The sequence below is a fragment of the Drosophila melanogaster genome, chromosome 3L (genome assembly GCF_000001215.4).
Source record: "Drosophila melanogaster chromosome 3L".
NCBI classification, from domain to species: domain Eukaryota; kingdom Metazoa; phylum Arthropoda; class Insecta; order Diptera; family Drosophilidae; genus Drosophila; species Drosophila melanogaster.
This window is the reverse complement of record NT_037436.4, coordinates 20413555-20436215: the sequence shown is the minus strand read 5'-3', so window position 1 is coordinate 20436215 and position 22661 is coordinate 20413555. Positions and strand designations below refer to the sequence as shown.

The 22661-nt window shown below is 46.0% G+C and overlaps 7 protein-coding genes across 13 annotated transcripts; 5 read left to right on the top strand and 2 right to left on the bottom strand.

Annotated features, from left to right (window-relative positions):
- Window positions 1-6: 6 nt before the first annotated feature.
- Window positions 7-1106, top strand: mRpL15 (mitochondrial ribosomal protein L15). Its single transcript, NM_079461.3, has 2 exons — window positions 7-230; window positions 302-1106. The coding sequence occupies exons 1-2, from the start codon at window positions 126-128 to the stop codon at window positions 1055-1057; spliced, it is 861 nt and encodes a 286-aa protein (NP_524185.1). The 5' UTR covers window positions 7-125; the 3' UTR covers window positions 1058-1106.
- On the bottom strand, window positions 1060-3748 carry Psn (Presenilin). 5 transcript variants are annotated; one of them, NM_079460.2, is made up of 9 exons: window positions 3509-3748; window positions 3210-3449; window positions 2906-3144; window positions 2629-2838; window positions 2355-2575; window positions 2184-2282; window positions 1872-2129; window positions 1504-1668; window positions 1060-1435 (listed from the first exon to the last, which is right to left on the bottom strand). In NM_079460.2, exons 2-9 carry the CDS (start codon window positions 3372-3374, stop codon window positions 1167-1169), a joined length of 1626 nt encoding a protein of 541 aa, NP_524184.1. In that variant the 5' UTR covers window positions 3375-3449; window positions 3509-3748; the 3' UTR covers window positions 1060-1166. The 5 variants fall into 5 exon arrangements, with proteins under 5 accessions (NP_524184.1, NP_001262110.1, NP_001262111.1 ...); NM_001275181.1 differs by having other exon boundaries at window positions 1914-2129; window positions 3509-3621; NM_001275182.1 differs by having other exon boundaries at window positions 3210-3419; window positions 3509-3621.
- A 106-nt stretch (window positions 3749-3854) lies between these two features.
- On the top strand, window positions 3855-5611 carry Las (Lipoic acid synthase). The gene is made up of 5 exons (NM_079459.3): window positions 3855-4006; window positions 4066-4398; window positions 4612-4768; window positions 4826-4883; window positions 4939-5611. Exons 1-5 carry the CDS (start codon window positions 3956-3958, stop codon window positions 5471-5473), a joined length of 1134 nt encoding a protein of 377 aa, NP_524183.2. The 5' UTR covers window positions 3855-3955; the 3' UTR covers window positions 5474-5611.
- A 129-nt stretch (window positions 5612-5740) lies between these two features.
- CG5262 (uncharacterized protein) lies at window positions 5741-8254 on the top strand. Of its 2 annotated transcripts, none has more exons than NM_001275180.1 (4): window positions 5741-5903; window positions 6207-6700; window positions 6827-7047; window positions 7100-8254. In NM_001275180.1, the coding sequence occupies exons 1-4, from the start codon at window positions 5853-5855 to the stop codon at window positions 7861-7863; spliced, it is 1530 nt and encodes a 509-aa protein (NP_001262109.1). In that variant the 5' UTR covers window positions 5741-5852; the 3' UTR covers window positions 7864-8254. The 2 variants fall into 2 exon arrangements, with proteins under 2 accessions (NP_001262109.1, NP_649223.1); NM_140966.2 differs by having other exon boundaries at window positions 7100-8116.
- Window positions 8255-8549: 295 nt separating this feature from the next.
- Window positions 8550-10017, top strand: CG5274 (uncharacterized protein). Of its 2 annotated transcripts, NM_168854.2 has the most exons (3): window positions 8550-8565; window positions 8631-8745; window positions 8798-10017. In NM_168854.2, exons 2-3 carry the CDS (start codon window positions 8646-8648, stop codon window positions 9817-9819), a joined length of 1122 nt encoding a protein of 373 aa, NP_730532.1. In that variant the 5' UTR covers window positions 8550-8565; window positions 8631-8645; the 3' UTR covers window positions 9820-10017. The 2 variants fall into 2 exon arrangements, with proteins under 2 accessions (NP_730532.1, NP_649222.1); NM_140965.3 differs by lacking the exon at window positions 8550-8565 and having other exon boundaries at window positions 8592-8745.
- A 127-nt stretch (window positions 10018-10144) lies between these two features.
- Window positions 10145-11792, top strand: CG5282 (uncharacterized protein). The gene is made up of 3 exons (NM_140964.3): window positions 10145-11090; window positions 11143-11318; window positions 11372-11792. The coding sequence occupies exons 1-3, from the start codon at window positions 10257-10259 to the stop codon at window positions 11715-11717; spliced, it is 1356 nt and encodes a 451-aa protein (NP_649221.1). The 5' UTR covers window positions 10145-10256; the 3' UTR covers window positions 11718-11792.
- Window positions 11793-11906: 114 nt separating this feature from the next.
- On the bottom strand, window positions 11907-22612 carry zye. Its single transcript, NM_140963.2, has 4 exons — window positions 22550-22612; window positions 18943-19010; window positions 18628-18866; window positions 11907-18567 (listed from the first exon to the last, which is right to left on the bottom strand). Exons 2-4 carry the CDS (start codon window positions 18982-18984, stop codon window positions 11994-11996), a joined length of 6855 nt encoding a protein of 2284 aa, NP_649220.1. The 5' UTR covers window positions 18985-19010; window positions 22550-22612; the 3' UTR covers window positions 11907-11993.
- Between the last annotated feature and the right edge of the window lie 49 nt (window positions 22613-22661).

The following is a 22661-nucleotide window of genomic DNA, read 5'->3' as shown; positions in this document are numbered from 1 at the left end:
TTTATAAGCCGGTTGGTATTTGTTAGCCGACCAACTGCGGTCTTACTTACATACTTACTCTCGTGTAAATTTTATTTTTCACCCGATAAACATAATTTTATTAAATAAATTAAGTTAACTTCGGTATGGCACACCTGCGGGAGACCTCGGACAAGGCGCTGAAGCTGTTGCGTACTTTACCGCGCGTTCAAATCGGCAATCTGCGACCAAATCCAAACTCAAAACAGAATGTGAGTGGTTGAATAACAGCATGCAGTCGTCAATAAACTATTAACAAATATATTGCTTATTTTCTCGGCAGGACAAGCGCGGCAGGGCACAACACGGAGGAGATAAGCACGGAGCGGGCAACAAGGGATCCGGTCAGCGGCAGAACTTCATGCGATTGGGCTATGAAACGGGCAATCAGCCCTTCTACTTGAGATTTCCCTACGAGCCCTACTACAAGGGACACCACCTAAAGCGCCAGTATCCGCCCATTTCGCTGCTCCAACTGCAAGTGCTCATCGACACGAACCGCATAGACATCAGCCAGCCCATCGACATCAGCACGCTGTGTAACTCTGGCCTCCTGAAACTGAAACCCGCTGAAATGGAGTACGGTTTCCAGCTGACGGACGATGGGCTGGACAATTTCCAGGCTAAGATCAACATTGAGGTGCAGCACGCCAGCGAGGCGGTCATAGCGGCCATAGAGAAGAACGGCGGTGTAATCCGTACGGCCTATTACGATCCACGCAGCCTTCACATGCTGGCCAATCCGAAGAAGTGGTTCGAAAAGGGAGTACCTATTCCTAGCCGCATGCTGCCGCCCCAGGATGCAGTGGACTACTATACGGATCCCAAGAATCGCGGCTACCTGGCCAATCCCGAGGCGATCAGCCAGGACCGCCTAGTTCTGGCCCAGAAGTACGGCTATCAGCTGCCCAAAATTGAGGAAGATTCCGCGTACGAGATGCTCACCACAGCGAAGGATCCAAGGCAAGTATTCTACGGCCTGGAACCCGGCTGGCTGATCAACATAGTGGACAAAACGATCATTAAGCGCAAGCAATAATTAGTCGAGGTTGTTACTATGCATTTTGTTAAATAAAGAATTGGATTACAAAAAGCTTTGTTAGACTATGATACTGTAAGACACTTGATGTGTCCTTGTCTTTTCAAGTTTATATAAACACCTGCTTGGCCGATAGATCCTCCATGAACGGCTTGACCACCGCACTAGTGGCGAAGCAAAATATCAATCCGAACGTTATTGAGATGGGCAGGGCGGGTAGCGCCTTGCGCCAAATGGCCAGAAGCAGAAGAGTGAGGCAGAGTCCAATGAGGATGGCCACAAAGCAAGCGATTGTGGTCGTCCAGTCGCCGTAGCTGGAGGCCTTGCCCACTAATACCGAGTAGAAGATGAAGTCGCCGAGGCCAAGCTTTATGCCACCTACATAAAATCGTTCATCAGGAATCGCTTATGGTTTACACACTTCTATATGTATATAGTATATTTACGTTCTTCTTGCCCATCCGGATGATTCTGATCCGGAGCTGTTACTGTCCTATACTCGTTGGAGCGCTGAGCGTTTCCACTCTGAGTACTTTGAACTTCAATCTGGCGACGAGCCACACGTTCGCTCAAGTTAGCTGACCACTCTTGCGTGAAACCCGCAGCCTCAGCTAGAAGTGAGAAACAAACAAACAATAGAGGTTTAATCTAGCAAATGACTCTCAAATGGACTACTAGCAGCGCTTACACCATATGCCCAACATAACTAAACAAGACAATAAATACGTGAGAGTACAATAGACCAAATGCCAAATAAGCCATATACACATTTGAGAATAGTAGTTAAATCATAAAAAATATAATGCATATGTACCGTTTCCGCGCAAATTGCTTTTAAAAGTCACAAGTGGCATACCTTCAGTTGCCAGTACACTGCCGTCATCCCGCTGATTCTGTCGAGGATGGGAGTTACCTGTGCGTTGGCCACTAGCCGCTGCTGCCTCTGGCGAAGCCAGCGAGTTCTGCGTGGCCCTCGTGGTTGTGGTGGAGTTGCTGGACGACGGCGAGGAGGAAGCTGTGGCCTGCGATTGCTGCGGCGTAACAGTGTTTACAAGTGCGTAAACGACAGTGGCTGAAAAGGATATATTATTTAATTTAAAAGTTTATGCGGATGGATGATTATTACATGAATAAATCAGAGCGGGGAAGATTTGCTCATTTCGCTCCTGAGCCGTTTCCACCAGAATGCGGAGGGGTCCTCTTGGCGAAAGGACAGCAATAAGATCTATAAATAAATGAAAATAAAAAAAACTTAGTTATTTCAGCAATCTTGGCCTTCAAGCTGTGTCAAACTTACCCCAAATAGAAATGGCAGCCAATACAGCCCAGGCAGTCCATTCAGGCAGGTATTTAATGAACACCAAGGCCATCAAGGCTGCCACGAAAATGAGATATCCTTGCTGCAACCGCAGAGGTCCCTGCCAATGGATGGACATCATTCCGACCACTCCAAAGTTCCACATAATCAGTAGTGCAGTAGGGTAGTCCATCGGTATGTTATAGGCGCGAAGAAGCTCTCTAAATTAGGCAAACTATTAGTTGAACATTAATCGAAAATGGCCTCAGCTTACTCCAAATATAAGTACGTAAAAATGAACAACAACATGAAGGAGGAGAGAATCAGCCAGCCGTGAATGATGCGATAGCAACGCTTCTTGTACAAAACAATCAGCAAAAAGGTCATCACCACCACCACGCTCATCAGGATCAGGGAGTTCGCCAAGGCACTCCAGAACTTAACACTAGGCTCGGGCGATTGTTCATGGAAAGGTGTGTAGAGGCTGAGAACAAAAGAGACATTTAGTCACGACCGACACTTCAGATAAGTAGATTTCTGGTAAACCCTACAGATAGACATCCGTGCTGTTGTAGAAGCTGATGGAGTTGATGGTAGCCACCACTACCAGCATGCAAAGGGAGACGGGGACGAATAACTTGATCACATGCTGGGCCCCGTATTTCAGGCCCTGCTCTTCCTCCATTTCATTTGTGGGCGGACCACCACTGCCGCCTCCTCCACCGGTCAGTCTTGAAGGGCGCGAGCCACAAGGTTCACGCATCACCACATTGGGCACAGCAAGTATGGCCTGGCAGGAAAGGGGATTCGATAGTTGAATGTGTAAGCAACAAAGTTTCCCTTCGGTATACGCACAGCATCCGGTTGATCCTGATTGCTGGAGCCGTAGTTGTTCCGCTGCTGTTGCCGCCTTGGAGGTCGTTCCAAACGCTCCGCCGCGCCTATCTGGCTGCCCACATTGGCGTCATCCTCAGAGGCGAGCCCGGAGGAGCACGAAGCCTGGAGATTGACAGCAGCCATCAGTGGTGTGCGTTCGTTCGCCTCCGTAGCGCTGGACGCCTCCCCCTGCGAAGCCGTAGTTGTGTGATGGGATTTCTTGGGGAGCACCACCGATTAGGACCGAGCTTGACACTCGCAGGAGTTGGACTACTCACAGTTAAGGAAACCAAAGAAATGTAGCTGGTAAAAACTTTCTTTTGTTTTAAAGCGACTCATATACTAGTGATGGCAGTGCGCTCGTCCGGCTGAACTATCGATGTTCGATTAATTTGCGAAGGGATTAATATATTTAAGGTACAAGTATTTAGAATAACTTCTACATGCAATCATGCACAAATTAAAAGTGGCGACTTTGTCAACTCACAATTTTTTATGACTCTAAAAGGAACCCCTTTCTAAATCTTTGTTTAAAATACTGCTAGCGATAAATTTTTTCCAACTAAATACCATAAACGCGCTTCTTATAGAAACAGCTGTTCTCCACAAAAAGTGCCCATGAAAACAGCAAGTGGCAAACGGTCTTACTAAATATTTCATAAGTTTCGACAAGCAAAATAAATCGTTTATATTTTAATAATTGTAAAATAATTCATATGTATGTCATGTTGCGAGCTTTAAAAACTCACGCGGAGGCCCCCATTGTAGTTGCCACCGTAAGCAAACGCTTGAAAAGTACATATAAAAACAACTTATTTTGATTGAATAATAACAGCGTGCGGCATCAACGAATGCGGAGAAGCTTGAGGAGATTCGTGAACGTCTGGCAAAGGGTCCGAATTTCCATGACTTTGTGCAGAATCCGGACAACACCAGAAACGAGTGGGAACAGTACGATGGAAAGCTACGCCGCGAAAAGGGCGAGGAGCAGCGACTGCGATTGCCGCCTTGGTTAAAGACCACCATTCCCGTGGGCAAAAACTACGCCAAAATCAAGGCCCAGATGCGCGAGCTCAAGCTGTCCACCGTCTGCGAGGAGGCCCGGTGTCCCAACATCGGCGAGTGCTGGGGCGGCGGCGAGCATGGCACCCAGACAGCCACGATTATGGTGAGGGACCCCCCATGGTGACCTTTGCTGATAACCGAACATGCTCAGATAGTCTGAACATTATTTTCCACAGCTTAGGCGTCTTTTTAAATTTTTAAATTTTAAATTATGAAAGTCACTTAAACTACAATTCATTTTAAAGCAACCAGACAACGAATATTGACGAACCAATACTTCTTAACTACACCATTTCACAATACATTTTTTACCTAGCTTATGGGCGACACTTGCACCAGAGGCTGTAGATTTTGTTCGGTGAAAACGGCACGCAAACCACCACCGCTGGATGTAAACGAACCCGTGAACACAGCCACGGCAATTGCCTCCTGGGGATTGGATTACATTGTTCTGACCTCAGTTGATCGAGATGGTAAGTACTGGAGTGGTTTTTGACTTGCCATAGCTTAAAATGCCTTTACTACCATAGATTTGCCAGACGGTGGCTCGGAGCACATTGCCGAAACTGTTCGCGAAATTAAGGCGCGGTAAGACGAATTCATTATTAAATTTGTTCGAACCTAATCTATACTTTATGTCTAGCAACTCAAACATCTTTGTGGAGTGCCTAGTACCTGATTTCCGAGGAAATCTGGAGTGTGTGAAGACGATCGCCAACAGCGGGCTGGATGTTTATGCGCACAACATAGAGACGGTTGAGAAGCTCACTCCCTATGTGCGCGACCGGCGCGCCCACTACCGCCAGACCCTGCAAGTGCTAACCGAAGCGAAGAGATTCAACCCCAATCTCATCACCAAGAGTTCAATTATGCTGGGACTTGGCGAGACCGACGAGGAGATCGAGAACACCTTGAAGGATCTGCGGGAGGCCGGCGTAGATTGCGTGACCCTGGGTCAGTACATGCAGCCCACGAATAAGCACCTCAAGGTCATCGAATACGTCACGCCCGAGAAGTTCAAGCACTGGGAAGAGCGCGGCAACGAACTGGGTTTCCTGTACACAGCCAGTGGACCGCTGGTGCGCAGCTCCTACAAAGCCGGCGAGTTCTTCATCACAAGTATATTGGAGAATCGCAAGAAGAGGCAAAACGACACTGAAGTTCCCAAGAAGCAGTAAAATTTCTAAGCCTTTCCTAGTCGATCATGGATAGCTTTAGTTTAGCCTTTTATTCGCTACACACGCGCATGTTGTGCAATGTATATATTAGACGACAAATTTACTGTTTTGAAATAAAATCGAATTGTTTTTAGCTTTAAATGAAGTAATTCGTCTCCTGTGGTGTACAAACATACTTTTAAAATTACGCGCCAATTGGGTGTTTAAATAATTAATTCTGTGGCGTTAGGAAATTGTGTGTATACTCTATTTCGTCAAAACAGTTGGGCACACTGCATTGAGTGCACTATCTGTTCTATTATTGTTTTCTTTTTGTTAAGAGTTTGATTGAATCGGATTGGATAGAAGCCTGGTGAAAAGACAAAGAACCAGCGTAAAGATGCCTCGCCTTGTCAATGGCCGCGAAGCCGCGCCCACGTACTCGAATCTGGTAAGTTGAACTTCAATGTGTGGAGCCAGCGACTCCTTTCACCAAAACAAAGGATTGTATGCATTTGTTGCATGTTTGTTATGCTGTTTGCGCAACAAATGTGCATTTTTACAAAAGTCAGAAAGATTTGTGCTTATATTTTTGTATAAAACGCCTTAAGTACATATAGGTGTGCCAGTGGAAATATAAGAATCTACTCCATAACGCCCACTTGCACAATTTTTGCGTTGTGTGCACTTATTTTCGTTCCACAATCTGAACACCTGTCGCTCCGTGAGTTAAAATTTCCTTTTCTATCCACAGGTTGGCTTCATATTCATTTTCAATCTAATCGTTGGAACCGGAGCGCTGACGCTACCCGGAGTCTTTGCCAGGGCAGGATGGATGCTTTCCCTGATCGTCATTGTTCTGCTGGCCATCATCAGTTACATGACGGTCACTTTTATCATAGAAGCAATGGCTTGTGCGAATGCAATCAGGAATTGGCAGACTCTGCAGGCCCTGCGCCAAAGTCGCAGTTCCGCCGAAAACAGTGAAAACGATGATAATGCTGATGATGTTTCGCTGGCATCGGGAGCCGAGCAAGTTGGCGATTTCGAGCGGGTTCCGCTGACCATCCAAAACCGGGAGTTCCACTACTATCAGCTGTCCCACAAATTCGAACTTGGCGAAATGGCGACACTATTCTTTAATGAGTTTGGCCGCGTAATGTTCTATCTCTGCCTGATTGTTTATCTTTACGGGGATCTGAGCATATATTCCGCCGCCGTGGCAAGAAGTCTGCGTGACGTCGTATGGTAAGTACTCAGAACCGCACGCAGCTTACATCGGATCAAAAACTAATTTGGAAACTGTTTTCCGAGTTATGAAAACCTTTCTCTCATACGTTTGAGAATGTAATTTAATTCATCGTCTTGTTTCAGTGACCAAACAAATGGAACGGATACTAATAACTTGATGTATTGGCCCGGAGACTTTGAGAACAATACATCTCTGGCCTGCTGGAAGGAACACACGATATCTCGCTTGAACATGTACAGGGTGTTGCTCATAGGATTCACATTGATCTTTGGTCCATTTGTGTACTTTAATGTGCAGAAAACGAAGTACCTGCAGATGCTGACCGCTGCTTTTCGGTGGATGGGTAAGCTTCGAATTTTGTGCAACTAATAAGATATTAAAACGTGGTATTTCAGCTTTTACCCTGATGATCTGCATATCGCTAAAACTTTTGATTTCCAGAGGTGCCAAAGGTCATCCAGCGACCTTTAATGTATATGGAATTCCCTCTCTTTTCGGCGCCTGTGTTTACTCCTTCATGTGCCACCACTCACTGCCCAGTTTGCTGGCGCCCATCAGACACAAGTCAATGGTTTCCAAAATTCTATCCATTGACTACATAATCATTTGTGCATTTTACATTCTACTGGCCATGACAGGCATTTTTGCCTTCGAACGAATCGAAGACCTTTACACATTAGATTTTTTGCCCTACGATGTGGCCTACGTAGACTTTTGGTCAGGTCTATTGATTTGCATTGATTACTTCCTTGCACTTTTTCCCATATTTACCCTGTCAACCAGTTTTCCCATTGTTGCCATAACGCTGAAGAACAACCTTCAATCTCTATTCCTAGACATGTCGCAATATGAATCCTATAGCGTTATCCTACGCCTGTGCTTCCCTTTGCTCGCCATAATTCCGCCTTTTTGTATCACCTATTTCACTGAAAGTTTATCCAGTTTGGTGGCATTTACTGGCACCTACGCAGGCACTGGCATTCAATACATTATCCCCGTTTTCTTGGTTTACTTTGCGAGACGCACTTGCTCAGAGCTCCTGGGAAGCGGCGTAGTCAATCGTTTTAAAAGTCCTTTCAAGTCCAGTGCCTGGCTAGTTTTCGTCTTCATTTGGTCAATTTTATGCGTCTGTTTGGTATCTATAAATTTGTTCAGTTAAGTTATCTTATCTGCCAATGTGGAGATATTTTACGGCATTGAGTTTATTACCGGCTAGTAAAGTCCCATGTCATTTATTTTTAAAGAAATACTATCAAACTAATGTAGTTGTACATATAAAATAAAGAATATATGTAAATTAATCGAATTTTAGCAACGTAAGTCAGTATTGAAATCGGCTGTGACACAAATTTTCAATATATTTTTTATATAATATCTGGAATGTTAAATTCAAATAAAGTGAAAGCATAACCAATTTTTAATAATTGAAATATTATCGAAACTTCAACTTATAAATGTATGAAAAAATAGTTATATATATATATACATCTTAAAGAGTTAATATTTTTAGTTCAGTACTGAAATTTAAGATCTATACGTATTTATCCTACAAATAAAAGAAAAGACTTCTGTATGCATTCGTTTTTGAGATCGCTCAATTAAAATATACAAATTACATATAATAATGTTAGCGAACAAATTTTCCTTTTATTGTGTGTTAAATGTAAAATAATTAATGTATGAAAACCGTTTTTGTTTCCTTCAAAGGGAAGTTTTTAAAAGTGCAATTTTTAAATGTACTGTTATGTGTTTTTGTTCGGATAAAAACGGATAATCAGTTTTAGAGTGACCATTGTTCTGGTTTTAATCGGTGGACTATCGAGCTGCCAATCGGAATATCTGCCACCTCTAAAGTTCCACGGTTTGTTTTTATTTTTCTGTTGCATTACCATACATTCTTAAAAACCTGTCACTGCTTTGTACAAGATAAAGGACTAGAGGATGTCGATGTCGATAGACAGCAATAAGCTCTTGCTACGGAAGGGCGATATGAAGCTGGATAATTATCCAACTTGTGCGGTGGAGGCACTTACGCGACTGGGTAAAGTTGCTTATTTTAAATCCCAAGCATTTCTTACGCTTTAATTTTGCAGAAACATTGATTGCCAGCAGGAACAAGCAAAACATGGTGATGCAAATTATATCGGAGTTCATATTCCTGGAAAGAACCCCGAAGGATGGCGACGTGCGAAAGTCGCAGGCGCTGCCCATTAGCCAAATGAATCTGTTCCAGGAGTTCCAGCTGATCATAGCGCTGATTGAGTACTTTTCGCGACCAGGAAGAGATGCCACCCGCAACGCCATATTCCTGTCGCTCTTCGGAAGCCACTTGACACCGCAGCGATCCAAGTTGTTGTCCCGGCTGATCAGCACAGCAGTTTCCGGCTCCGTGGCCCCGCTGCTCTCCTCTGCCGGCACATGGATGCAACAGGTGGGGTGCAAGACGCCACTCAGCCTGGAAGTGGCCCAAAATATAGTCAGCGACTTTATCTCGTACTCCCGGAAAACCCCCGAGCAACTCAAGCAGCTGCCCATGGTGGGTCCGCACTTTGCGGCCAACTTTATGGTCGCCGTGGCGGATCTGTACCTCAATGAGCAGCGTTCGCCGACATTGAATCCACCGCCAGATGCTCTGCTGGACACCATAACCGAATGGATGATGGAGAATCCCACTTTGTGTCAGGCCTCGCAGCAGCCTTTGGTCCTGCCCGCCGGAGCCATAGCCATGCCCTTTACCACTCCCCTAGCAGGCCTGCTTCGATGGGTGGTCCTGGCGCCGTTGGTCTCCAACCGTTCCGCCTATAGCAATTTGCATCTATCCCTCCTGCGTGCTCTGCAACAGCTTGTCAGCAGTGGGGAATCGACAGCGCTGCCCAGTCAAGATCTTATGCAGATCGTGAAATCCCTGCAGAGCTACTGCGCACGGCTGGCGGAATCAAAAACCGATCCCCAAGCGGATGCCGCATATCAGAAGTGCATGGAACGCTTCGCCCAAGCAGTGCAAATCGCCCTGAGCTCCAACTGCATCACCAATCAGATCCAGCTGCTGTGCCTCTTGGAATCTTTACCTCCACACAAGCTGATGAAAATCGTCATAGAGGCGCACAAGAAGTAGTTAAATATCAAACACTATAAACGTCAGTCGGTTAATGCGAGTAATTAATCATTAAAATTAAAATGTAGCTTTTACAAATAGATCTAAGACGTTATTAATTAAACATTGAGTCGCTTACAAATCTTTTAAGCCCAAAAATGTTTGTTTGGTTAAAAGAAGAAAGGGTTTAACTATATTAAAAAACAACAATTTATACCGAATATTACATGTTTAAAACACTTTTATCCCGCTCACGCTGGGATGCTGCCATACTAAACAAAATAACTATCCAGCGCGCATGTCCTTGTGAGTAAAATGTGAACACTGAACAGGACACACAGGAAAAATCGATAGTATCCCAGTTTCGAGCTTTCGTCGCAGTGCAAGCTTGTTGAATTGAATCACAATCTACGGTAGGAAACCTCGGGTAGGCAAGAGTTTGGGAACCAGACGATGCAATGAATCCCGTACCGAGCCGCGAGTTCCTGGAGGTTCATCCGCTGCACCAGCATCAACCACACTGTAAGCAGCAATGTTTTGTATTCACGGAGATAGCGGACATCGAACTGCCCGCGGAGATAACCAAGTTCGGAGGTGGAAATGAAAAGATTAGGTGCTCCAACGGGGGCATCCCCACGTACAGCTCCAAGAAGGACTCCTGCAGCGAGTCCTCTGCGGAGAGACCAGAGAGATCACGAGGACGAAAGATTTTGCTGGGCGTTGGTGTGGTGCTCGTGTGCATTGCCATGGCGGGTGGTATTCCGCTGGCCCTCCAGTTGCGCTCTTCGTCGCTCCTGGAGGCCCGACTCGCCTTCATCCGCCGCCTGCTGACGGAGTCTCCACTGATCGAGGGCTCGTGGAAGCCACCGAGCACCATGAGCCTGAACAGCAGCAACCTCTTCGAGGTGCGACAGAATCACATCGGTGCTGTGCTCTGGCCCATTGCTGTGCCGTGCGGAGCTCAGTACTTGGATGCCGTGCAGCTCACACTGGAGGGCATTGATAGGGCCAAGCGGATTACCGCCGCCACAGATTCCATGCACATCGTCGAATCAGCTGATGAAATGGAGCAGACTCACATCCGCGGCGAGGTGGCTGTTCTCATGGGTATCAGTGGTGGCCATGCTCTGGGCACCAGCACGGCCGTCTTGCGTTCCATCTACCTGCTGGGAGCACGATTCGTCTCGATTACGAGCCTGGAGTGCACCACTCCTTGGGCGGCGGCAGCAATCCGGAGACCCGATTATCTTGTTGAGGAAAATGTTACGAATTCATTCAACGAATTTGGACAGGTGGGCACAACCATTGTGATAGTATTTATTCATTCATTTATTTCTTTTATAGACCATGCTCTTTGAGATGAACCGCCTGGGCATGCTGGTGGAGATTTCGATGCTCAGCGAGGCTGCCATGTTGGCTGTTTTGAAAACTGCCAAAGCTCCTGTTTTACTCACGAATGCCACACCGCTGTCCATGTGCAATAGCAGCAACATTGCTTCCATTCCAGACCACGTCCTCAGGTGAGCTTTCATTTAGTCCTATAGGACATCTCTTAATTGTATATATCCCACAGCCTATTGCCGGAAAATGGAGGCGTAATCTTGCTCAACCTGGAGCGTTGTGGCGATCGGACACTGGGCGTTCGCGAGGCCATCACTGCAATCAACTATGTGCGCAAGGTAGCCGGAGTGGATCACATTGGACTTGGAGGAGCTCCGAAGAGCTATGCCCTCCTACTTGCCGAACTGGCAAGGGATAGGGTGTGGGGCAATGCTGCTATTAAGAAGCTGGTTGGGGGAAATGTGATGCGGATTCTGCGGGAGATCGAGACCCTGAAGAATCGATTGCCCTTGTATGAGGAGTGGATTCCGCACGAGTCCATCGAAAGCAATTCCTATTGCCGATATCCCGAGTCTTAGAACCAACTTCTTTTACAGACTCAAGCGATTGTTCTCACATAATTACTAAAATATTTAATTAAATTATTAAAGTACAAGAGATTTGCTGTACACAAAATTAATAACCGTAAATAGGTAAGTGATGATACCCTGTCTAAGCATAATTTCAAAATTGATTCAAGAGATTACATTTGTACATAGTTTATATTTAATGAATATCATTCTAGGTAAATACATATCGGTGTATGATGATATTATAATATTTGTATGCCTTACAGTCTACTAGACCTTCAACGACTACTTCACACTGATGCCAGTTCTAACTCCGAGGGTCAGGGAAATCACTTCTTGTTCGGAATTGTGCTCCTGGTTGGACTCGCGCTTTATGATCCTCTTAGACAGGAGGTCATCCTCGTCAAGTTTCAACTCGCGCTTGACCCTCGAGCTCTCGACTTCGTCATCATCGAGCTCGAAGACGTTGTTGTCGGTGAAGGCCAATTGATTGATTTCATTGAAGAACAGAGTCTTCGCATTCCGAATGGTTCTATCGTAGCCAGGATCACTCAGTGGCGGCAGATATGTGGCTGGAATTCGGCTTGTGCCCCTGTATCCGGAGTCGGGGCAGCGTGGATCGATGGATCCTGGGTAGCAGTATACCGGCGTGGTTCCGGCAATCGGAGGTCTGGACGTTGTTCCTGGCAGGCACTCAGGATCCGATGAGCCTGGATAACACCTTGGTCTAGGTGTCGTTGGCGGTGTCTGGGGACAGCGCCTATCCGTGGATCCCGGGTAACAATTGGGCCTGGAAGTAGTTAAAGGAGCTCTGGTCGAGGGAGGAGCATAGGTGGCGGGTTGACATTTAGGATCGCTGGAACCAGGATAGCACCTGCTAGCAGTTGTTGGTGGAAGATAAGTAGCGGGCTGGCAAGATGGATCACTGGAGCCCGGATAGCAACGGGGTTTGGGCGTGGTGATAGGCGTTTTAGTTACTGGAGGCGTGTATGTAGATGGTTGACAATCTGGATCATTGGAGCCCGGATAACATCTTGGCCTGACCGTCGGAATCGTTGTCCTTGCCGTTGTCGGTGGGAGGTAGGTAGCGGGTTGGCACTCAGGGTCCTTGGAGCCGGGGTAACACCTGGGTCTCTGTGTAGTTACTGGCGCCTGTGGACAGCGTGTATCCCTCGAGCCTGGATAACAATTTGGACTAGATGTGGTTACTGGAATTCTTGTAGTCGGAGGAGAATAAGTTGACGGCAGGCATTCGGGATCATTGGAGCCGGAATAACATTTTGGCCTCAAAGTTGTGACAGGTGCTCTTGTTGCTGGTTGGCAGTCAGGATCTGGAGAGCCTGGGTAACACCTCGTCGTGGTAACTGGCGTTCTTAAGGTTGTCGCCTGAGTTGGCTGCGGACACCTAGGATCAGTTGATCCCGTGTAGCAATTTGGCTTAGGTGCTCTTGTAGTTGAAGGTGGCAAGTACGTGGCTGGCTGGCATCTTGGATCATCGGAACCATCTGAACATCCTGCCTTCCTTGTGGTTGGTACTTTAGGACATCTGGGATCGGGCGAACCAGGGTAACAATTCAGACACTCCGGATCTGATGATCCAGGGAAGCATTTGGGCGCCAAAGTAGTTGGTGGCTTCTGTGGGCAACGACTATCCGTGGAACCTGGGTAACAATTTGGTTTTGGGGTTGTGAGAGGCGCTCTTGTTGTTGGTGATTGGCAATAGGGATCGCTTGATCCTGGATAACACCTAGGCTGGGTTGTAGGAACTGTTGGCCTTGGTGTGGATGGCGGAAGATTCGTGGTAGGCTGACAGTCGGGATCTGTAGATCCTGGGTAACATTTTGGCCTTATCGTCGTTTGAGGCGTCTGTGGGCACCGACTATCTGTTGATCCTGGATAACAATTTGGCTTCCTCGTAGTTACAGGCGTTCGAGTTGTCGGTGGCAAGTTCGTTGTTGGCTGGCAGCTAGGATCACTGGAACCCGGATAGCATCTAGGTCTAGTCGGAGGAATCGTTGTGCGTGAGGTTGTGGGAGGAAGGTAAGTTGCGGGCTGACATTCGGGATCCGGTGAGCCAGGATAACATCTGGGCTTTTGTGTTGTTACGATTTCCTGCGGGCAACGTTTATCCGTGGAGCCTGGATAGCAATTTGGCTTGGATGTTGTCACAGGAGTCCTTGTGGTTGGAGGCGCATAAGTTGCTGGCTGACATTCAGGGTCTTTTGACCCAGGATAACATCTGGGTTTCAGGGTAGTTATTTGTGATCTAGATGTCGGTGGGGAATATGTGGCTGGTTGACATTCGCGATCAGTACTTCCGGGATAGCACCTAGGTCTAGATGTAGTTAATGGTGTCCTTGTTGTGGTAGGTTGAGTTGGTTGCGGACAACTGGGATCTGTAGATCCTGGATAACATCTCGGCTTGGGGGCAATAGTGGGTGGCCGACGGGACGACGGGGGTAAATAGGTGGCGGGTTGACATCTTGGATCATCTGAACCCTCAAAGCATCCTGCTTTCTTTGTGGTTGGGATTTTTGGACATCTTGGATCGGGCGAACCGGGATAGCAATTGAGGCACTCCGGATCTGATGAACCAGGATAGCACTTGGGTTGCAAAGTAGTAGGTGGCTTCTGAGGGCAACGACTATCTGTAGAGCCTGGATAGCAGTTTGGCTTAGATGTAGTTACAGGTGGTCTTGTTGTGGGCGGCGAATAGGTTTCCGGTTGACATTCTGGATCACTGGATCCCGGATAACACCTTGGCTTCGTAACGGGAATGGTCGTGCGCCTGGTTGTAGGTGGAAGATAGGTTGCCGGCTGACACTCAGGATCTGGTGAGCCCGGATAACATCTGGGCTTCGATGTGGTTATAAGAGGTCTTGAAGTCGGTGGAGAATAGGTTTTTGGTTGACAGCTGGTGTCAGTTGATCCAGGATAGCACCTTGGCTTGGTTGTTGGGATGGTGGGTGATACAGTTGTTGGAGGGAGATACGTGGCTGGTTGGCACTCAGGATCTGTAGAGCCCACAGAACATTTTGGTTTTTGAGTCGTTGACGGATTCTGGCGGCAACGACTATCCGTTGATCCTAAGTAGCAAACAGGCTTTGATGTGGTTATCGGCGTTTTAGTTGTTTGAGGAGGCTGGCAACCTGGATCATTGGATCCTGGATAACATCTTGGCCTGACTGTAGTAACTGTCGTTGGGGGCAAGTAAGTTGCAGGCTGACACTGTGGGTCAGTTGAGCCAGGATAACATCTAGGCTTTGTTGTAGTCACTGGTATCTGCGGGCATCGTCTGTCTGTCGAGCCAGGATAACAATTTGGCTTCGATGTGGTTATAGTAGTTATAGGCCTTGTGGAGGTTGGGGTAGGCGTAGTAGCTGGTTGACATTCGGGGGCAGTAGATCCCGGATAACATCTAGCTTTCTGTGTAGTTATAGGTAGCCGAGTTGTGATTGGTTGAGTTGGTTGTGGGCAACTAGGATCTGTAGATCCTGGGTGGCATCTGGGCTTGGGTGCAGTTGTGGGAGGGCGACGAGATGATGGTGGCAAATACGTGGCAGGCTGACACCTTGGATCTTGTGAGCCGTCAAAGCATCCTGATTTCTTTGTGGTAGGAACTTTGGGGCATCTCGGATCAGGAGAGCCAGGATAACAATTCAGGCACTCAGGATCTGAAGAACCAGGGGAGCACTTCGGTTTTAGAGTAGTAGGTGGCTTCTGGGGACAGCGACTATCGGTGGAGCCTGGATAACAATTTGGCTTGGATGTTGTCACAGGTGTTCTAGTTGTAGGAGGTGAGTATGTGGCCTTTTGACATTCTGGGTTTGGTGAGCCAGGGTAACATCTAGGCTTTGGTGTTGTAACGGGTTCCTTTGGACAGCGTCGGTCTGTTGAGCCCGGATAGCAATTTGGCTTTGATGTAGTGACTGGAATTCTGGTCGTCGGAATAGTTGGCACGGTGGTTCTAACTGGTGTTGGCGGAAGGTAAGTTGAAGGCTGACACTCGGGATCTAGAGATCCTGGATAGCATCTTGGCTTGGAGGTGGTAATTGGTGGCCTAGTTGCAGGTTGGCATCCAGGTTCCTGTGAACCTGGATAACACCTGGGCTTAGCTGTTGTTAAAGGAATCCTAGTTGTTACAGGTATTCTTGTTATCGCAGGCGAGGAAGTAGTTGGATGACATTCGGGGTCAGTGGATCCTGGGTAGCACCGTGGTCTAGACGTGGAAGTGGGTGCCCTTGTTGTAATCTGAGGGCATCCCGGATCTTTTGATCCTGGGTAGCACCTTGGTTTAGGAGCAATTGTAGGAGTCCGCTTTGTTGATGGCGGCAAGTAAGTGGCGGGTTGACACTTGGGATCATCCGAACCATCAAAGCATCCTGCCTTTTTCGTTGTTGGGACCTTAGGGCATCTAGGATCGGGTGAACCAGGGTAACAATTCAGGCACTCCAGATCTGTTGAACCGGGATAGCACTTTGGCTTTGGTGTAATAGGTGGCTTTTGTGGACACCGACTGTCGGTGGATCCAGGATAACAATTTGGTTTTTTTGTTGTTGGTGGCTGGCAATATGGATCGCTTGAACCAGGATAACACCTTGGCTTGGCAGTAGTAATCGTTGTTCTTGCTGTTGTTGGTGGAAGGTAAGTTGCAGGCTGACAGTCAGGATCTGTGGACCCAGGGTAACACCTTGGCTGTTGCGTAGTTCGCGGTGTCTGCGGGCAGCGACTATCTGTGGAGCCCGGATAACAGTTTGGCTTAGGCGTGGTTATTGGCTTTCTTGTTGTCGGAGGCTGACAACTGGGATCACTGGAACCCGGGTAACACCTTTGCCTCGACGTTGTTATTGTCGTTCGAACCGTAGTTGGTGGGACCAAAGTAGCAGGCTGACATTCAGGGTCCGATGAGCCAGGATAACATCTCGGCCTTGATGTCGTCACGGGTTCTTGGGGACAGCGTCTGTCTGTCGAACCAGGATAACAATTTGGCTTGGAGGTAGTTAGGGGCCGCCTAGTCGTTGCTGGTTGACATTCGGGATCATTGGAGCCTGGGAAACACCTGGGCTTAATAGTAGTAATAGGTGTTCGGGTGGTTGGTTGAGTTTGTTGCGGACAACTGGGATCCGTTGATCCAAGATAACACCGTGGTCGCGGTGCAATTGTCGGTGGTCGACGAGTCGAAGGCGGTAAGTAGGTAGCGGGTTGACATCTAGGGTCATCCGAACCCTCATAGCATCCAGCCTTCTTTGTGGTTGGCACTTTGGGACATCTCGGATCCGGAGAACCCGGATAGCAATTGAGGCACTCTGGATCGGATGAGCCGGGATAGCATTTTGGCTGTGGAGAAGTGGGCGGCTTCTGAGTTATACGCGTTGGGGGTTGACAGGAAGGATCTGGTGATCCAGGATAGCACCGTGGTCCTGGAGCTTGTGGGCAACGAGTATCCGTTGAGCCTGGATAACAATTTGGCTTTGATGTTGTTAGTGGAACTCTGGTTGTCGGAATGGGAGTTCTTCTTGTTGTTGGTGGAAGATAAGTAGCAGGTTGACACTCCGGGTCAGTTGATCCTTGAGAACATCTTGGCTGTGATGTGGTAATCGTTGGCCTTGTTCTGGGTTGACACTCTGGATCTGTTGATCCCGGGTAGCAACGTGGTCTCTTCGTAGTAATGGAAGGTCTCCTCGTTGTTTGTGGAACATAAGTTGCAGGCTGACACTCGGGGTCATCGGAGCCTGGATAGCATCCTGGCTTTACTGTGGTAATAGGTGCCCTTGTTGCCGGTTGGCAATCAGGATCCGTTGATCCGGGATAGCAACGCGGCTTGGTCGAAGATCTCCTCGTTGTTGGTGGAAGATAGGTAGCTGGTTGACATTCCGGATCCCTTGATCCGGAAAAACACCTTGGCTTTTTTGTTGCCGGCGGGGCAACGCGACAGCGAGGATCAGTTGAGCCCAAAGGACAACTGGGTAGGGACGTAGTTTGCGGAGTTTCGTTACAGCTTGGATCGTTGGATCCAGGATAGCATCGTGGTCTGGGCGTAAATGTTGAGGCTATTGGTATTCTGATCGTTGTGGGTGGAGGGGAAGTGGGCCTTGGGCAACCTGGCTCGTTGGAGCCTGGGTAGCAGCGAGGCTTTGGTGAAATTAGATGATCCTGTAGACACTGAGGATCAGTTGATCCTTCAGGACACGTCAACGACCTGAGACTACCGCAAGTGTAGTCCCTCTTACACGCTCCATTGCACAGTTCAATGTCACACTTCAGATACACCTGAGATCGATCGGGGAACCTAAATGCCTTGAGTGTATTATAGTAGGTGGAAGTTAGACTGGAGCCCGCCTCAAACTTTCGCCACTCCCCAAATATTTTCTCCTTTATCGAGCATCCCCTTTTGTCCGACAGCTGCAATCTCTTTGTCGTTCTGGCCTCAAAATCCATGTCATCGGAGGCATAACATTGCAGTATGTTTATATCCCATGCCTGTTCCGAGTGCTTAACGTTGATGGTGAAAGTAATGTCAGTTCCCAGGGTTAGAGTGCCCTGGATGGGTTTGACATTGGGAGGAGTTCCCGTCCCGATCTCCATCCAGCACTCTACCGGCCCACTCGGTGTATCTACCGATATAACCTCGAGCATGTCCACGACAAATGGTTTGAAATATACAGTCTTCTCACGTTCATCGCCTCGACTACACGATATTTTCCGTGCTATATCGAAGCTATTTTGTATGTCCCTGTCGTCCTGGATGATCAGGATGTTCTCGATTGAGGCGCAAACGGAGCACGAGGGCTTGCTGCCGCATCCATCGTATGGCACTGTGAAAGTGAAACTGCGTCCCGATCTATCGCCCTTCACGTAGCTAAAATTAAAAATGACAGTTAAAGAGGGGACTCAGAGCTAGCTAATGGTATATACCCACTTGCACTTTGGGTCGCTGAAGTACCCCTGGCTGTAGATGACTCCCTCGAAGTCCTCGGAGAACTCAACCTCGACCATCATGCCACTACCTTGGTCGCATTTCACATCGATCTTCTCGATGTGCTTGGCCGACAGAGAAGTGTCGCGCGTTAATCTGGGCGAGGAGTCGTCAAACTCAAGTTCGCCTAAAACGTCATTGAGCGCCTCATCATCACTCAGATCAGTGCCCCGAGTGGTGACCTTGACAGTTATACGAAATAATAATCAGCAATTTAATGGTTTCTAGATGGATATCGATCGGTGTGTATTTACGTACCAAGAGCAAGGCCCACACGAAAATGTGGCCGACGTTGACCATCTTAAATGTAAGTCTTGAGCTTTATTCTGAAAAACAGTCAATTAGAGTGTGTTTAATATATGATAATGGTGTGTACTGGAAGCGGTTTATGATCTTCCGAATCGAAGAGCTTAATTTATTGCCTATCTGGTGGCTAAAAAAAACACATAGTTCACTCAATATTTCTACTCTGAAGTATTTAAAAATATTAACATATTTATTAGTTATCGTTGACCCATAGCTAAGGACTATTATATCTTAAAGGCTGACTCAAAAATTAAATTAAAAATTATTTTCCTCTTTGTCTCAGCAACGAATACAGTAAAAACAAGATAATATTTCTGTTTACAGTTTGTGTAAATTAAGTTTATGACCGATTCGGATACTGCGGCGGTAGTTTAATCACGTAAGTAACCTTCCACCTTCGGGTGACTCACTAGATGAAGATCTGCGGAAAGGGCGCTTTCGATGGGATCAAAAGGGGTCATATATCAAACAGCATGAAGGTGACGAAAAATTAATTCACCGAAAATCCAGACATATATTTGCATAGGTCGGGCTTGTCAAGCGATCTCTAGCGCTGGGTGAGGTAAGATCTTCTTTATCGCTAATTACGGTTGAGTGCAACCTGTCGAGTGTTTACACGAGCTTCGAAGTTCGAACAGCCGGACGGACCTCTTTTGCCCGACGAATGGAGGGTGCTGCACCAGCGCGCCACTAAAACGGGTTTGGTTTTTAAATAATACAACTAACCTTTAAAAGAGAAGAAACAAATGGGAAAGATGCTGCGGATTTCAAAATCCATAAATTCAAGACTCGCGCACGAAGGGAGCAGGGCGGCGAAACAACTAGTGACGAATGCCTATTTGCTTAGCCGCAGTTGATAAAGGCGCTTCGATTTGGGTCTTTTTGGGGCCTTTTGTTTGGCATTGGCTTCTGCAATCTCCTCTTGTTTTTTGCCATCTCGCATTTGATGTTGGGCCCCGGATGATTAGGTGTTTTTTTTTTTTTTTTTTTTTTTTTTTGATTGAGGCCCCTTTTGTCTAGGTTATTCCAAGCATTAAGCTAACGAGGGGCGAATAAGTACCATTTGATTACGGATGACTTGGCGTGTGAAGTCTTCTGTTTTTGTTCTTACGTCACTGGTTAATAGAACCCAATGCTAAGCATTTCTTCTTCCTCATGAATAAATCCTACATTAATCAAAAGTCCCATGGATTAAAAAATATTATTAAGTTTTATCTGTTTTCTTGTTCTCTTGAATATTCTAGTAATTTCCCTTTCATTTGTATAATCTTACTGGTTTCCCCGAAATGGAAACAACTTTTAGCTTGTAAATACAAACGCGTCACATTTGGCAAGAGGTCCAGTAGATTGTGATGAAACACCGCCCATTCATACATCCGATTCATATTCAACACGATTAATATGGTATCTCTTTTGCTCCCAACTTTCCGTTCGCTTAATCTTCAGCGACCCAATTTTTTGGGTTTTTGGAGGTTCGAAAACATTGGCCTGATATCTCAGTTTGCTGTTTTTTTTTTTTTTGGTTTTTGGTTTTTTGCGGTTGGGTTTGATATGACTGCATAATTATGGCCAATTTGATAAAAATTGGTTCACCATGTCAAAAAATTGCTCATTTAATTTTGCCACAGATTTATATTTGCCAGTTATCACGATATTGTTATTTGGCCCCTAAGATTAATAGTCCGGGTCGTTTATTTAATTGCTAAACAAACACATTAATGGCTTGTATGGATTAAAAGACAAACTATAGAATTAGGAGATATATGAGATAGATATATATAGGTACACGATCATCATTCTGTATAATTGGGCAATTATAACTCTGAAAAGCGATTATTGATTTGGGTGTCGAAATGTTAAGTCAGATAGAATGGGTGATCCCGGTTGTCTGCGCAGTTTGCCAGCAATCATATTCAATTGTGTTGGCTAACGATTGAGCGTTAATAAAAACAGCTTGGACATTGATGGCTTCACCCTGAACTTTTGACATTTCAGCGCCTCGCATAGGCGTATATCTTCGTATTAATCACGGCGAACAGGTGATTAGACCGCGGGCCTCACCACCACGTATATGCATATAGCCACATTTGTATATTATGCCAAATGTGTAAACTATACAATCCGAATACGCGAGTGATCTCCTCCAGCGATTGATTTAGCCGACATTCCATGTCTGGGTTCGGGTACTCATAACTTGGATTCAATGCTCTGCGCTGACAAATTGGTGAAATGCGGCTAACTTGCATTGTTGGCTATCAGTTATGGGCAGTTATCTTGTCTCGGCTTATGGCCAATTTTGGATAGGCGCCGATTTGGTAAGATGATCGCTCGTTTCTCAAATAGACATGTTATGAACAATCTAATTTACATTTTTGTGACGCACTTAATTGGGTATTTATGGACACTTTGCATAGATTGCCAAGTGTTGGCCATATTTTCGATCGCCTCACAAGGAGCTGGCTGATTTCAGATTTAATGCATTCTTAATTTAATTCTTATTCAAGGTACTTAACTAAATGAAACACACACAGTTAGCAGATTTGACAAATTAACAACGAACGAATGCAAATGGCATTCAGGCCCCGGATCTGCGAAACTTGTTTCTCGTCTAAATTAATTACAAAGAAATGCAAAAAACGGGCAAACGGACTTACGAAAAGAATGCTTTTCAAGGCTTAAATCAATTGATCTTCTCCGAAACTCATTTTTACAAATATATAAAAAATATACGCAGTTAGAGACCGTGAAATTTTATAAGGTGTATTATTTCGGGTTTAACCTGAATTAGCGTTGTTTATTTTAGCTTTACGATTCTGTCATATTGTAAGTCTTACTGGATTTGGAGAGGATATAATTACTTGCGTCACAGTCATTTACTTTCTACTTTTTTTTAAAACCAAATATCTATATATGTAAGTGAGATAGCCGGCTAAATGTAAATACAAGGTCAAATCTGCGTGGGTCGTAATGGAAAAAGCTAACAATTATTCAAGTTTGGCGACCGCAAAGTTGGTCAATTTCTTATTAAAACTTACCAAATCCTGCATCTTTATTTTTTACTGATTTTAAATGCATGCGAATATGCAATATATAAAATATGCAAAAGCGAATAATACCTTAACTTTGTGGGTCGTAAAACTGAGCAATTTTTTTAATGTTTAAAATTTCCTTAACTTTTTATGGATTTAAAAATAAATGTTGCACTAGTTAATAGTATTTTTTTGGTAATAGTTGGATTTAGATTAGATGTATCCACACATTAAAACTGCTTTTCAAAATATTCCAACTCTAGAGCGGATCATCGAGTAAAAGTTTAGTGAATCCTTCCATACTTATGTATGTACATATGTTCATTTCAGACGAGTTCTTGAGTAACCACTTGGACCATTCACTTAGTTAATTGAATCGATTCACATTTTCTGGCCTTAATTAACGGCCTATGGAGTTGATCACATCAAATCACTGAATGTCTTTTGGTAACATAGTGGAACACTTTGACCATTTAGTCGGCCATCATACGGATATCACCACTGGACCGCTTGGATAAACTTGGACTTACTGCACTGGCTGGTGGACTTGGGCTCGGGAAAAGATCTGGCTGGGATGCAGCTGGCGAAGTGGACGTTGCCGCACTAAGCGCCAAAGAGACTCGTCTTCGTTTATATACACAC